At 31.2% G+C, this 15,885-nt stretch overlaps 3 protein-coding genes across 3 annotated transcripts; all 3 read left to right on the top strand.

Annotated features, from left to right (window-relative positions):
* Positions 1-253: 253 nt before the first annotated feature.
* On the top strand, positions 254-1,455 carry AT2G30000 (PHF5-like protein). The gene is made up of 2 exons (NM_128555.4): positions 254-397; positions 881-1,455. Exon 2 carries the CDS (start codon positions 904-906, stop codon positions 1,234-1,236), a length of 333 nt encoding a protein of 110 aa, NP_565691.1. The 5' UTR covers positions 254-397; positions 881-903; the 3' UTR covers positions 1,237-1,455.
* Positions 1,456-5,836: 4,381 nt separating this feature from the next.
* Positions 5,837-8,775, top strand: AT2G29995 (PSY3-like protein). The gene is made up of 2 exons (NM_128554.3): positions 5,837-6,031; positions 8,023-8,775. The coding sequence occupies exons 1-2, from the start codon at positions 5,935-5,937 to the stop codon at positions 8,139-8,141; spliced, it is 216 nt and encodes a 71-aa protein (NP_565690.1). The 5' UTR covers positions 5,837-5,934; the 3' UTR covers positions 8,142-8,775.
* Positions 8,776-9,192: 417 nt separating this feature from the next.
* Positions 9,193-11,958, top strand: NDA2 (alternative NAD(P)H dehydrogenase 2). The gene is made up of 8 exons (NM_128553.3): positions 9,193-9,838; positions 10,137-10,350; positions 10,433-10,593; positions 10,675-10,740; positions 10,835-10,998; positions 11,084-11,198; positions 11,310-11,489; positions 11,564-11,958. The coding sequence occupies exons 1-8, from the start codon at positions 9,365-9,367 to the stop codon at positions 11,714-11,716; spliced, it is 1,527 nt and encodes a 508-aa protein (NP_180560.1). The 5' UTR covers positions 9,193-9,364; the 3' UTR covers positions 11,717-11,958.
* The last annotated feature ends 3,927 nt before the right edge of the window (positions 11,959-15,885 follow it).

Genomic DNA, 15,885 nt, shown 5'->3' with positions numbered 1-15,885 from the left:
TGTGGTGATACTCAGTCAAAGCTAGGTCAATGAAATTACCAATTTGGCACTGACAGTGGCAGCTGCTAGTTGCGCACACTCATAAACGGTAACGTTTGGACCGGGTCTAAATTGGGTACTATTGATTAGGACATGGTTTAATTGATTTGACTGCCGGTTTGGTTTGGAGCAACTTAAACTAATCTGGTCCAATAATAATGGGCTTTTACTTTGGGCTTTAAAGATTCTGATTGGACCCACTTTACTAAACTGGAATCTGGATGCTTCGTTATTTGTGTAGAATCCGACCCGATTCGTTTTATTGCTCTTTTTGCTTCGTCGTCGATCTTGGCGCTCTGGAAATTTCTCGTCGCAACGTTCTTCTCTATTGGCTCAAGTTAGATCTCCCTTTACTTGTGTGAGTTTTATTTCACCTTTTTCTGGGGTTTGTTTATTTTGTGTACTGATTTCGTTGCTCTGAAATCTTAGGGTTTGTATTTTGTAATGTCTATGCTTATTGATGGAGCTTTCGGTAGTTTGATCAAATTTCAAATTTCTTATCGATAGTTTCTCTTCCACGATTTTGTTGGGTTAGTAGAGTAGGCCTCTGGAACTGGAAATTAGAAAATTTTGGCTGGAACTGATGCATGTAAGGTGTTCGACGAAATTCCTCTGAGAAACTATTAGTGACAAGCTTCTTTTTTGAAGTTTTACTTTCTTTTCTGATTCTCTAACTGTTGATTAGAGTTTAGTTTTTCAGTAGTTTTATTAATTCCTAGTCTCCATTTAGTTGGAAGGAGCTTATTAGTTTTCTTTTACTAAGCTATCTCTTGCTCACCTTTTCCTTTGTGAATGAGTATATAGACAAATGACCTCTTTTTGCTTTTGTTTTGGTTTGCAGATCAAACACTGTTCCAGTAAGCCATGGCGAAGCATCACCCTGATTTGATCATGTGCCGGAAACAACCCGGAATTGCTATTGGACGACTGTGTGAGAAATGCGATGGGAAATGCGTGATTTGTGATTCTTATGTGCGTCCGTGTACTCTAGTACGTATTTGTGATGAATGCAACTACGGGTCATTCCAAGGTCGGTGTGTTATATGCGGTGGCGTTGGAATCTCAGATGCTTATTACTGCAAAGAGTGTACACAGCAGGAGAAAGACAGAGATGGTTGCCCCAAGATTGTTAACCTTGGCAGTGCGAAAACCGATCTCTTCTATGAACGCAAGAAATACGGATTCAAAAAACGATGATAGTTCGGTATTTCGTGATTTGTACGGTCCTTTGATTACTTGATTTGGATCTCTTATGCTATGTGTAAACTTGTTTGTTGACCCCCGTTGCATAAAACATATATTCCAATAAAACCTGAAGATATTGGATACAAAACCTAAGTTATGCTTTGTTTTATGATTTTCTTAAGTTACACATGTTTCTCTCGATTATTTCTTAATACTTAAAAATTATATATATCATAATCTTACAAAGCCAAAGGAATATATTTATAACCAGACTCGAACAAACATGACAAGACCCGAGATTCATATTCGAGAAATGATGTTGTGAAGTCCGGTTCATCGATCAAGCAGTCGATAGTGATATAAAATTGAGTCTATCGTAAAATTTATCCCACCAAAATCCAATAATATCACCAGTCTTGAACTTTCTTTTATCAAGAATGTTACTCCATCCGTGAAACTTGAAATTTCCATCTTGCTCTTTTTTCATAATAAGAGTTGTTGTAATCTTCGAATCGTATTCGTATAAATCCAACAATTGTACCGAATCGTGTTGTGACAATTTTACACGACGATGTTTACTAAACCATGGAAATAAGTTTTTCTCTACAAACTCTTTAGGCATTGTTAATGTATTACTCAAACCTGTGTCTGATGCTTTCAACTTTATCAGGATGTTCAATGAATGGCTTGGATCAAACGGCTTATCGTGACACAACTCAGTTCTTGCCATGATTTAGCACAGAAATTATATGAATATCAGGTTTTGTATTGAAGAATTTGTTTATGGGTTAAGGATACATATATATATATATATATAACAATAATTGTGTTGCGTGGATGATTGTAATTAAGAGTTTTTGACAAAACAGATATGGTTTTTTCTTTCTCTCATAAATATCATAAGATTCACTATTGATTAAACATTTGGTATTTAAATATAATCAAAGTTTAAAATTAGTACTAGATTTTAACCCACGGTATACCGCGGGACGATTTATTTTGTAAAAGTAATATATATTAAAACTTGCAAATTTTATTTTTATAAAATATTTATATTTTACAGTTTATAATTGTTGTTAAGTAACGCTATACCACGAATCAATGAGACAATTGTTAAAAAACTGAAGTTTTAACCCCTATTAAAACAACATATTAATAATATTTTAAAAAATTTTAAATATTAATTCAAATACATCCACCATATAACACAATTCCAAAATAAAATCCGTTCTGTAATTTCTTTACCCGTCCCGTGATTTTTTTTAAAGTAGTAATTTTAAAATTTTAAGAATTATTTTTTATATATAAAAGTTTTGCAAATTGTATCATTCTCTAATACATTTATATTTTATAGTTTAATTTTATATATAGTAACATTATACATACCACATAACATTTTTGGTTTTATATAATCTTTTCTAAATTAGGATTATTTGATATATTTAATATTAGTGGTCTTAAAAAATAATAAATTAAAGATTTAACTTGTATTGAAACGGTGGATTGATTATATTTTACTTTTTTATTAATGTTGATTCAAAAACCCGTCCCTCCAAATCCGTCTTACCAAAAAGCCATTTATTTTATTAATATTAATTTTATTAATGATATGACTCTGAATTATAATCTAAACATTTTAGCTAATAACATAGGAGTGCACTATATTTATTTATTATGGGAATGTACCTTATGACCCGAATGCACTTTTACCCAAATCCACCAAAAAAAATCTTGCAAAAATACTATAGAGATAATAAACGATAGTCGGTTCTGATAGGTATAAGATTAGCAAATATATTAGTTAGCTTTTATTAGTTAAAGAATACAAATTGAAAAGGTATATTACACTTTATTCAAATATAGTATCAAAACTTATATAACACAGAGATTTGATAATTTTTTAATTGTTGAGTACTTTTTTTTGTGCTAATTTTTATGTGATTAAGATTTAATTGATTTCGTATATAAAATTATTAAATTGTTTTACGAACTTATTTGTTTATAATTTGGTAACAGATAGATATTCGAATATTTAGTATATTTTGCTTTAGTTTAGGAAATCTTTGATGACCCGTTTTTAGATCCAATAAGCCCTATAATCTAGATATTAACCTGCAGTATACCGCATGTAGGCTTATTATATATTAGTTAAACTAAAAACTTTTACTGTAAAGATGATTTTAAAATATATGATATTATTTTATTTGATTTTAAATGTATAGTAAACTGTGAGTTGTATATGTTTTGTTGATATTATCTATATTGTTTAGTGTTTAAGATTATACACATGTAGTTTGATTGTTAATTTAAGAGTTTCACCTGTATTATACCATCTTGTATTAATATCGATCTAAACCCGTCAATTCTAGGATTTTCGAGCTTGTATTAAAAATTAAATCACATCATACACATAAAAAAAATCTAATATGTTATTAATTATTGTAGTATATAAGATTATAAATTTTCAATATAATATGTATAAAATTGAATATAAATATTTCAAATTATGACCTGTTACTCAGTAGAAAGTTTTCTTAAATCTATTTTTCACCCGTTATAATATTTTTTCATGTATTGAACAATTTATATTCGTTTTTAAAAATTCAAATTATGGCATATGCGAAAAAGTCTAATTCTTTTTTTATAATGATGATTTTATTTTTTCGAAAAATAGAATCATATAAAGATGAGAAGTGAACTATAATAATTAATAAAAAATTAATAAGATAATTTAGATATCAAATCTAATTTGTTGGTTTTAATTGGTTACTTTTTCGGAAATTAATAATGTATTTCGTTTTTCTAATTAAATTAAATTAATTGAAATTTATATATCAAATCTTATATGTTGGTTTTGATTGGTTATTATTTTTTGAAATTAATAATGTATTTCGTTTTTTAATTAAATTTAATTAATTAAATTAGTATTTGACTTTTTAATCCTTAAAGAGATAAATTAATTTACTCTTTAAATTTTTATTTCTAATGGCATACCTATGTAATTACTTATAAAAATTAAGGTTACATTTAAAATGTACTTCTCAAATAATATAGTAGGATCATAATATTTTGACATGTATATAGATTTTCTTATTAAATCATAGTATGTGTTACTTTAAAGACTTAATTTTTATTTTATTTTTAAAAAATTGATGACATAAATGATTATATACTGGATTCTTTCTAATATATATGACTGTAATTATTATTATTTTTATAGAAAGACATATCTTTTTAACCTTGATATTACCCAAAAATATTACAATTTAAAAGTAATTATATAATTTGTTTGTCAAACCAGAAATGATCTATAAATATAATAATAAAATTTATTCCTTTGATTCACTTTAATTAGGGGTAGGTTTTCTTAACTCATTGAAATTAATATTGTATGATCATCAATCACATCATATATCTCTAAAATCTAATTAAATTGGTCATCCAATTAGTTAATCTTTAAACATAATTATTTACTAAGTAATGACATGTCATGTCGAAAACATATAATTGAGCTCTGAGTATAGTTTAAATTCCAAGCCAAATAATTGAGCTTGAGTATAGTTTAAATTCCAAAATTTGGCGGAAACGGGTTCGATCGCATTAAGAAACTAAACCTAGTATTTTTTTCATTAAAAAAAAGATAGGTGATCAATCATAATTTTCTATCACATTACACAATTGTTATAAGCTTTTTCGATTTTAATATGTATATGTAAATCTATCTTTTTCCACTTACCATGATATTTAGTTATAGAATGAATTGTGACTAGTTTCTATTTTATTCATATCTTTTGATTTAAATTTCCATTGTGAATGCTTTCAATTCATTTTTTTTTTCCCCACTTTCTTTAGACGTCGTATCTCTCTGCAAAATCATAAGAAAAGGAAAGAAAACAAAATTTCTCCAAAAGTCAACTTTCTGTGAGTGTGTGTATGTGTTGTATTGTAAAAACGTCTCCAAAAGTCAACTTTCATTATCCTGAGCAGAAGCATGGCAAGATAGGGGTTGAAGCCTTTAATATCTTTATTAGTTTTAGAGGTCAACATCCATTAGCTCTAGTGGTAACTAAACTCGTCAAACTTTTAAGAGCACTATCTACAATATCTGGATATAACAGAATCGTAGTGTCTTTTAACCTAAGTCACTATTTGATATACAAGACAAGATCATCTCAATCTACGCCTTGGAGGATCGCTGCTACAATAACTGGTTCAACATACCAACTTAACCTTATTTTTCGAATTGTGTAAGAGCGTATAATTAATGTAGCAAAGGGAATATACGTGATAAGTAAGTTTCTAATTTTTAATGAAACTATCTTGGAAAATATTTTCATGAAACATATAAACATTGGTGACTAGTTTTTCTTATATTCTTTTCTCATTAACAATATGCAGTGGTTTGTTGATATTTGAATAAGTTCATAAAATAACATTTTTAAAATTTTTGTTAAAGTTAATTCTAAAGTATTTGGGGGGTTTACGTCAATCTTGGCATACCTACCAAATGTAAATGCATCATGTTGTTAAAAAAAAGCAAAATATGTCTTAAAATGTTATAAAGTTATGCGCTTGAAGCAACTATAATAAATAAAAAAAGTATATATAATTTAACAAAGTCTTCGAGACTAAAGGCCGGTGTGAGACGTTTTGTGGCGTCTATAAATATACAAGAGGTGAGAGAGAAAGAAAAAAAGAAAGAGTAAAACAATGGGTTATTCATCATCCTCAAGAATTGGGTTATGTTTGTTCCTCTTCTTCACATTTGCTCTTCTCTCTTCTGCTCGCATCAGTCTTTCATTTTCAGGTACTTTTTCTCCCTCTTTTTATTTTTCTGTATACTCAGTTTCAACTATTTACAGTTTTGTATAAATATGTTCTTGGTTATCCAATTTTCACGAACTAAATTTATTGCCTCACCAGAATCTTTATCCGTTATCTCATAAGAATTTTTTTTTTTTTTCTCTGGTTTTACTCAAAAAAGTATCGATAACATATACTAGTTCATATCATATCTTTCCTCACATAAGAAAAAGTGAAAATGTTTGATACTACATTTATTGGCCGGTGATGTGGTGGTGTTCACATGATCCGTATGTAAAACAGTGTTTGTCTTAAAAGATCAGCTCCAGAATATCACCAAAAGAAAAAGAAAAAAAAATTAATTCTCCAAAACACTAAGAAAAAAACCTTAATTACACAAACAAAATAAAAACTGGTATATTTATCATCTTTATATATTTCGTAGATACTAATGATATATTTTTGGAGATTATAAATTTATAGAGGTTTACTGTATATAGATGTAATATATAGGTTGTAAAAGATTCTTTGTACACTAAACCTCTATAAATTTACGACCTATATATTACATTTACATACAATAAACCTCTATAAATTTATAATCGTGGAAACTAATGTATTTTACTAAATTTGAATAATTTATCTTGTTTAATAATTTATAGAAATGATATTTGGGCTAAATATCAATTTCTGATTGGAGAAAATTATTAATTCAACAAGATATTAATTTATAGAGTATTAATTTATAGAAGTTTCACTGTACATGTATGTATGTAAATGAATTAAGGGCAGCGAATAACACATGAACCCATAAAAAAAAAAATTTGCTCTGCAGGTGAACATTGTTAAAAAGACATTTCAATTTATTTGCTTGGCTTAAATATCGTTTTTGAAATTATATGAACTTGACCAATTCGATTTACATGCCAATCGCCAAGTATCCTTACATTTTTACATTAGTGCATGTCATCGTAATTATTCCATGCAAATGAAATTGCGAGTTTCACTTCTATATATATATATAATAGTCAGTTTTAAAAATCCCCATAAAAAAAGAATAGTCAGATTTAAAAATATAAAAGTAAAGTAAATTGACAATAAAATGATGAATATGTATGACTGTATGAGCCGAGGAAGCCTATTTTTGCTGAAAATACTTGTTTAATAAGAGTTGATTCTTTAAACAAGTTGCAAATATCTAAGTTTTATGTCCTCTGTTTCCAGCTTGTATGTATCAAATTTCTCTCTATATTCAAATCAAGCGAACATGAAACACGACCCTCGAGATTGTCTTCCCTAGTCCCCCCCTTTCGCCGATGACTTTTTCACACGGCCAAATCTTATATCTTATTAAAACAATATGTTCATATTTTATTACGCTAATAAAAGCCTTTTTTTTTTTCTGATGCCGACGAATCCGATGAGAAAGTAGTGTACGTCACATAAAAGTTATAAACTATGAAATCTGGAGATAAAAACAATATTAGTATTAAGGCTTTTATTAGCGTAATATAATATGTTCACACTTCAAAAGCGTTGACATTACGACAAAAGAACAAGGACAGATCATACTACGACTAATTAATCCAATCTAATATATCTTTTTAAACTACATAAATTATCAAATTGAAATGGAACGTAGTCCCTCGTATTTGTAAGAAATCCAAGCAAAGATTTCGATTTTAAAAACCTCCAAACAGAAGAAAAAGGTCGATTTTGTTTTACCCGAGTTCGTGTGTTTTACATAAACTTTGATGGACAAAACATAATTTTTTGTTTTGTTTAATATACAAACATAAATTTTGAATGAGTGTCGACATTGTTCAAAAACAAATTGGAAACGAGGGTATTGAGAGTTGAGGTTTATCTTAAATACTCTAGTTGTTAATAATACGATAGTTCTTATATACAAAAGTTGTTAGTATTGTTTACCAATTTTATCTAGTATAGTACTATGTTTAAATGTATATAAACAACCAAATATGGACATGACAGAAAATGAAATGACGGTGGTGCCAGAACGGTCATTGATGGTGAGCACCAACGACTACAGTGACCCTACAGCTAACGGTAGACATGATCCACCCCGTGGAGGCAGAGGACGCAGACGTTAAGAGAGAGGATAATTTTCTTAATTTTCCGACTCCTCTTGCAAGCTTGCAAATAATCTATATATATAGAAAACAGTAAAAGTAGTTTTAAAAACGAGTTATATATGTGATATCAGAGTGTGTGTGTGTGTAATATATAATACTTCATTTGCATTTGTGTTCTCTACATCGACTTCAACTTGTTATTCTTACCTAGATTAATATATGTGCAGTGTGCTACATGTAATTTTATGAATATTTGTTTTTGTTAATGCCGGCATATTCCAATCGATTTTATATATAGAAATTGTTGTGTATTGAAAAATTGTTAAACATCTACTTTTGAACCTACAAAAACAAAAAAACATTTGAATAAGAATTGATATTGATGTGTGTGAAAGCATAGGTCTGCAAACAAAAGAAAGTGACATAGAGCGACAAAAATACGAAGAAAATGGATTTCGATACGTTAAGTGATGCTGCATTGGCCAGAAGAAACAAACACGAGATCGAAAGCTCAAACAATAACCTAAGCCCATCAAACAAGATGATAGTACTATCTAACAAAATTTGATTTTTTGCATTCATTATGTTAGCGTGTAATCAGTAATTCAGACATAACCTTTGATCTCCTAATCATGTAATAGTTTTATCTAACCAATGAACCATAATAAATTGGGTTTTGATGTGGAACACTTTCTACAATGTTTTTAGAACATTTATCTTAGACCTAATTTTCTGAAAACAAATCATATAAGTTTGTTGTAAAGTAACACTCAATTCATGTATATTTCACATGCTTAATTATTTCATTTTCTAAAACATGATCCTAGCACATATTTTTTGTTTGAATATATAATTGATTAATCAAACTGAAGAGTTATGTACAAATAGCCTAAAGGTAAGACTTTTTATAATGGGACAAAAAAGTAGGGTTAATAATAATAAATAACATTTTTATGTGATTGGAAGAAATAAACAAAATAAATAGGTCAATTTGATTATTTTTTCATGAATTAATTTGTGTATGGGCCGTATTTATTCATTAAACCCAACAATCATTAAACAGATAGGCCCAAATACTTATTAAGAATCTTCTTCATCGAGAAATATTCAAATGCTCCCAAAAGCTCAGGAGGCCAATTCCTAAACGGAATCCATCACTTTGACTGAAGAAGATTCTTCAATTCAAACACACACACAACGAAGAAGACGAAGACGAAGAAGACGAAGACGAAGAAGAAGCGATGTTCATGATCAAAAACCTCACACGAATTTCACCAAATACATCATCAATCATCACCAGATTCAGAAACTCCGGATCATCATCATTATCATACACTCTCGCTTCTCGTTTCTGCACAGCTCAAGAGACTCAGATTCAATCTCCAGCTAAAATTCCAAATGATGTGGATCGGAGTCAGTATTCAGGTTTGCCACCGACGAGAGAAGGAGAGAAGCCGAGAGTAGTGGTTCTCGGGTCGGGTTGGGCGGGTTGTCGATTGATGAAAGGGATCGATACGAATCTCTACGACGTCGTTTGTGTTTCTCCGAGAAACCATATGGTTTTCACTCCTCTTCTTGCTTCTACTTGTGTTGGTACTCTCGAATTTAGGTCTGTTGCTGAACCTATCTCACGTATTCAACCTGCGATTTCTAGAGAGCCTGGTTCTTTTTTCTTCCTCGCTAATTGCTCTCGTCTTGATGCTGATGCTCATGAGGTATTGCTTCCGTTTCTAGATGTTTCTAATTTCTGAGATTATGTTTCTAAGTTTTGCGAGATTTTCAGATCAATTTGGTTAGTGATGATGCAGGAACCATGTTTAAGTTTAAGATGCAAATCTCTGGCTTTAGGTAGATGTTAGTGTATCTCTTAGTTTTAGAGAAATTAGCTTGATTTTGAGAGTTGATGATGGTAGAAGAAAATAGAGGGAGAAGAGTAATGGAGTTTCATAGTAAAATGTGAGATTTAGTTTTGTTTTTGTGTGCTCTCATTGTATTGTTTGTTATTGGTAATAGGTTCATTGTGAGACTTTGACTGATGGATTGAACACATTAAAGCCATGGAAGTTTAAGATTGCTTATGATAAGCTTGTGATAGCAAGTGGTGCAGAGGCTTCTACGTTTGGAATCCATGGTGTTATGGAAAATGCGATCTTCCTTCGTGAAGTTCACCATGCTCAGGAGATTCGTAGGAAGCTACTTTTGAATCTGATGCTCTCTGATACTCCTGGTAAACAGAATTTATCTCCTGCAGGATAAGAATCAGAATGAGAATGAGAACGTAACAGTCGTTGCACGATTTGTTTAATTAGGTATATCGAAAGAGGAGAAAAGGAGGCTGTTACATTGTGTTGTGGTTGGTGGTGGACCAACTGGTGTTGAGTTTAGTGGTGAACTGAGTGACTTTATTATGAAAGATGTTCGTCAACGATATGCCCATGTTAAGGACGACATTCATGTTACTTTGATAGAGGTTTGTTTCTACTCTTTCGATTCCTCTTTAGGTGTGTTTATCACGTTAGGAATTGTTTTTGAGGTGAGTAATTTTTTACAGGCCAGGGATATTCTTTCATCCTTCGATGATCGTCTCAGACGTTATGCTATCAAGCAGTTAAACAAGGTGAACTCATTTTGAAGTTAGAACATGTAAAGGTTTTGAGCCTACTTTTATGGAGCGTTTCTTCTTAAGAACTACTGGTTTTGATTTACATTAGTCTGGAGTACGGTTTGTGCGAGGGATTGTGAAAGATGTGCAGTCTCAGAAGTTAATACTTGACGATGGCACAGAGGTTCCCTACGGACTCTTAGTGTGGTCCACTGGTGTTGGTCCTTCTCCTTTCGTTAGGTCTCTTGGTCTTCCAAAAGATCCTACTGGAAGGTTAGTTCGACCACTCCATTACACCCTTTTTAATTAAAAAAAATATTAAACATCAACTCAACTTTTTCGATGTTTATCTCTATAGGATTGGCATTGACGAATGGATGCGTGTACCTTCAGTGCAAGACGTGTTTGCCATTGGTGACTGCAGCGGATATCTGGAGACCACCGGAAAACCGACTCTTCCTGCTCTAGCTCAGGTAGATAAACTTAAATACTTTTTTAGCCTCTTATCTCTTTTTTCTAAGAAATTGGATTATGTTTTGTGGTATTGACTTCATACCTTTCTTATATGTTACTGATCAATTAAGGTAGCTGAGAGAGAAGGCAAATACTTGGCGAATCTACTAAATGCGATCGGGAAAGGCAATGGAGGACGAGCCAACAGCGCAAAGGAGATAGAACTTGGAGTTCCCTTTGTGTATAAGCACCTTGGAAGCATGGCTACTATCGGTCGATACAAAGCCCTAGTCGACCTTCGCGAGAGCAAGGTAACAAAATTTGACTCGATATTTCTTTGGTATTTCATTCATAAACATGTGTTTGAAGGAGATTACTTGAGCAGGACGCAAAAGGGATATCAATGACTGGTTTCGTGAGCTGGTTCATATGGAGATCGGCGTACCTGACTCGAGTCATAAGCTGGAGAAACCGATTCTATGTCGCTATCAACTGGTTCACCACTTTCGTTTTTGGTCGTGACATTAGCCGTATCTAAGGTTTTGTACAAAGTCTCAATCTCGGCCTACTGTAAATGGTGTCGTTTGTACAGAGACACATCAATAACATAACCTCAAGGTGAAGAGAATGTTTTAAACTGTTTTTTTTTTTGGTTCTTTGAAATATTACGGTATTTTGTTGGTTGAGTGTTCATTGGAAAGAAAAATAATGTTTCAAAATGAGAATTTTAATAGTCTTTTTGTAAAAATGATTTTATTTTCATGATGACCGATTTAATGGATGATTTCACGGTTCTACAATTATTATTTGCAACACAAAAGTGGTTCTTCATGTACCATGTCATAGTAAGATTATTTAACTATGAATAACTGTCTTTATACCACGCTAGATATCTTTCGTAAAAATTACATAGCTTCCATTAACTTGTAATAATTCACATTATACAAAACAATTGCACCTATAGGTAATGTACAAACACTAAATCTTTGATCAGTAGAGTAAGAGGATCTTAACGAATTTAATAGTTAAAGACATTAAAGCATACTAAAAACTAATAATCATTTGGTACTATATTTGTGGATTTTGTGGACAGAACCTGAAGAAGTTATTATAAAATATTGAAGTTTGGATCTTATATTCACATGTTCATGTCAGTTGTCACGCATGCTCGTATATTCTCTCCAAGTGTATGCATCTCCATACTATACTTGTAATGCAATTCAATAGTATATATTATGTCGCCGTATTAATTTAAGTCCTTGTAGTCATTTCTTTATCTCTAACCTTTTTTGTATCGATCTTTCGTCGTCCTACTTTTAGTTTCTTAATCGGTTTACACAGAAACATAATGCAAAACAATAATATTTTAAGATAAGGTAATGTCATGTACAGTTAGTGAAAGGACAAGAGAGGGAACAATGTGAAGTGAGAAAATAAAATAATTGATAAGTGACAGTGTCGTGGTTATGTCTTTAAAATCATTTGATCGCTCTTCGTTTGGCTTTATGTCCCATTCCGATCTCTTGTCTATGTGTGGAAAGTGCTATGGATTGCTACTAACTTAATTCTAAAACCAAAAGTATATGAAGCACATATATAACCAATAAGTGCCTCTACAAATATCTTCTGGTTTCCTCATTATAAAATTATAAATATATAAAATACACTTTGCTGGCAGAATATTTCGTTACATCATTAGTAATCCAAAGGTTTAGTTTGTCTTTAATCAATTATTTATGAAACAACAATGTATTTTTTTCCATTATCAGAAAGACAACTATATATATGAAGTTATGAACTATAAAGACGTGATAATATGTAGATCGTATTAACTATATATTTTTGGTCGTTTATAAAACTTATTATGGAACTGGAATCGGGTTATGATGATACGACAAAGACACCAGTACAAACCATTATGTTATAAACCCCTATTCCACAATAACTATTTAAATGAGTATTTTGTTATGATAACTTGAAACCGCCCAGTGATATTTTTATTTTTATTTCTTGAAGAAAAAAATATATGAAACTCAAAACTCCGGCACATGATTTTCTTCGAGAAAACAGTTACCTCTTGTTGAACATATATGTAGAGTGTGTAACTGTGTATTCATTCATGAACGTGACCAAATGTATGAAATAAGTATGCCAACAAGATGTAGAACTATGACTTTACCTTTGAGCGATATTTACCTTTGCTTAAGTTTTGCCCCAACCAACTGAGAAACCTTTGTCTACTTGCTTGGTCATTACTCATGAGTGAGTGTTACTCCGGGAAACAAAATCATTACTAAAGAATGTTATTGGACCCACTGATCCAGAAAGTTATATATGTTGAAGTGTTCGATAAAACAAATCCCTAAAAAAAATTCTCTAACTGAAAATTCCAAACCAAAACATGGATGTTCTAGCTCTCGAATCTCCAAAACATGCACCGTCATGTAAATTTCATATTGATCGATGGGAATATCTCTAGTTGTAAGTTGTAACCAATAATCCACTAAATTAATGTTTATTAACAAGAACACTTTTTTGTTCGTATGAAAAGTTTGGTGAACCGAACAAAAAAGAGAGAAATGTCTATATAAGATCAAGTAATTCATTGGATAGTTGGATATCTTTTAGAAAGTAGAGAACCATTGTTTCTCAATGAACAGAAAACGACGGTGTTTCGTCGGTTCACACGTGCATGGACGTACGGCCCATCTTTTATTGTCCAAAGCATCTATTTAAACACTCTTACTGGTAGACAAACCTAACCTTTAATTAAGCATTATGTTTTAATGTTTCATCTTTTTATCAACAAATAGCTTGATTTCCGGCTATTATAGAGTAATATTATCTTTGAATAAAACGTTGTTAGATATTAAACCATCCATTTGCATGGTTTGAACTTTATGAAGTTGAAGAGACGTGTATGTGGACATGATAGATCGTGATCTTTAACCGTTTTTCTTATTTATGGTTGTATGCTTCTATATAAAATAACGAATTTAAAAACTAGTTTACTATTTCTTTATAGACCTAGCTACGTGTTTTATGTTACACACACATAAATTCTTTCGATTATAATGGCTTTTGACTTTTCTACAAGTCTTTCTTTGGAAATGAAACTCGTGTGGTGCGCCTTTTGATTTATTTCGATATGTATAGCGCATCTCTTCCTCTCTAAAAACCTCTATATAAATCAGGATACATATTCTACTCGTGATAACAATTATCTAGTAATTAAGTTGTTTTCAATCTTATGATATTTTTTAACATGGCATCAAAACCACAAAACTAGATATTTAAAACTTTTTCGTTTGACATCACTCGTCATGAATGATGAAGGAAACTAGCTAGTACTTTTTTTTTTTATCTAGCTAGTACTTGACTACTGGCTTTATTCTAATTATAATGCGTTTGTACTCGAAATACGGGGCCATACATACATGCAATAAAATTTCGGCGACTGAAAATCGAAGTATCCTTACATCACAAGCTAGATTGACAATTGACGGACCATTAGTGAATTCTCTGTTGGTTTTATTGAGTACGAACAAGATCAATCTACTTTTTTAACGTGTTATGTTTCAGTTTTGAGATTGTTAAAGATCTTTGGAATAATATAACCGTACAATATTCTAAGATTATTAACGGCTCTCGCATACAATAACTAAATTAGGAATTGGTAAACTACAAACAGATAGTATGATGATGTAATGTTGGTAAATGAGAATTTGGTTTATGAAAAAAAATATATATACTTTTCATAACAAAAAACAAAAAAACAAGAAGAAGAAGAAGAAGGAAAAATAGTAGAGATATACAACTCATCTGTGACAAATATAAGGTTTGGAAATCGTCGTCGTGGTAATGACAATGAGCCTAGATAATGTCTAAGGCTATGAATTCGAACATTCTTACCTATTACCTATGATCTATATACTACATGACCTGAATGCAACGTACTCTATGGTTCAAAGCAAGACAAGCTTGCACCACTTAGTTGTGGTCCAGAGTCCCTCTTTTGGTGCTTCCGAATTGTGATGATGACTCAAAATGTGGTCGTAATGTTCATGCAGTACATGAAATTTTTCTTTTACCAAGCGTCATGCACTAGATTCTTGTGCTTAATTTGTGACTATGCATGAGCCACGTGAATGCATATTGAATCGTGAAAATTGTAGCTTTTTGCTAGGTCGTTTCGCTTATTTACGAGTTGGTCGATTATTTCGTATGGTCTTTAATATATATGCACATCGATGAGAACTTATAATTATCATCATTTGAGTGATCTCCATAACATCTCTTTATATATAGTAAAAGATTTTTTTTTAAACTTAATTTAAAATTGGGAAATGTCCGTGTTGCACATTTATGCGCATCTTCTCTGATATCAGATCGTTGAAAAAAATTATGAGAAAATTCGAATTTGAAGTGGGAAAGTGTTGTGGGGTTGTTTACAAAAAATGCAAGGTGCATGCTTGATACACGAAAAGACATCATTTCTTTACGACGTGTTCTATACCAACTCCATTCCCTCAACACTTGTATTATTTTTCACTTCTGTTTTAATTTTGTCTCAATCAAAAGTTGTGTGTGCAAGTGTGGTTCGGCTTTTTTCATTAGTTGTAACGAGGCAAAAGTTTAGTGAAAAGCTTCACCAATCTTTAACCAAAAAAAAAGAGCTTTAGCAATGTCTTAGAATTTCTTGATCTT

This window comes from Arabidopsis thaliana, chromosome 2, assembly GCF_000001735.4.
Source record: "Arabidopsis thaliana chromosome 2, partial sequence".
NCBI lineage: Eukaryota > Viridiplantae > Streptophyta > Magnoliopsida > Brassicales > Brassicaceae > Arabidopsis > Arabidopsis thaliana.
Note: the sequence above shows the minus strand (reverse complement) of the source record. Positions and strands in the feature narration are given on the sequence as shown.

Bases quoted from the DNA above. Each gene is read 5' to 3' on its own strand.
- AT2G29995 (NM_128554.3), top strand. From the start codon at position 5,935: ATGGGTTATTCATCATCCTCAAGAATTGGGTTATGTTTGTTCCTCTTC. The intron at 6,032-8,022 runs GTACTTTTTCTC...TGGACATGACAG, and splicing joins CATCAGTCTTTCATTTTCAG to AAAATGAAATGACGGTGGTG.
- NDA2 (NM_128553.3), top strand. From the start codon at position 9,365: ATGTTCATGATCAAAAACCTCACACGAATTTCACCAAATACATCATCA. The intron at 10,594-10,674 runs GTTTGTTTCTAC...AATTTTTTACAG, and splicing joins TTCATGTTACTTTGATAGAG to GCCAGGGATATTCTTTCATC. The intron at 11,199-11,309 runs GTAGATAAACTT...TGATCAATTAAG, and splicing joins CTCTTCCTGCTCTAGCTCAG to GTAGCTGAGAGAGAAGGCAA.
- AT2G30000 (NM_128555.4), top strand. From the start codon at position 904: ATGGCGAAGCATCACCCTGATTTGATCATGTGCCGGAAACAACCCGGA.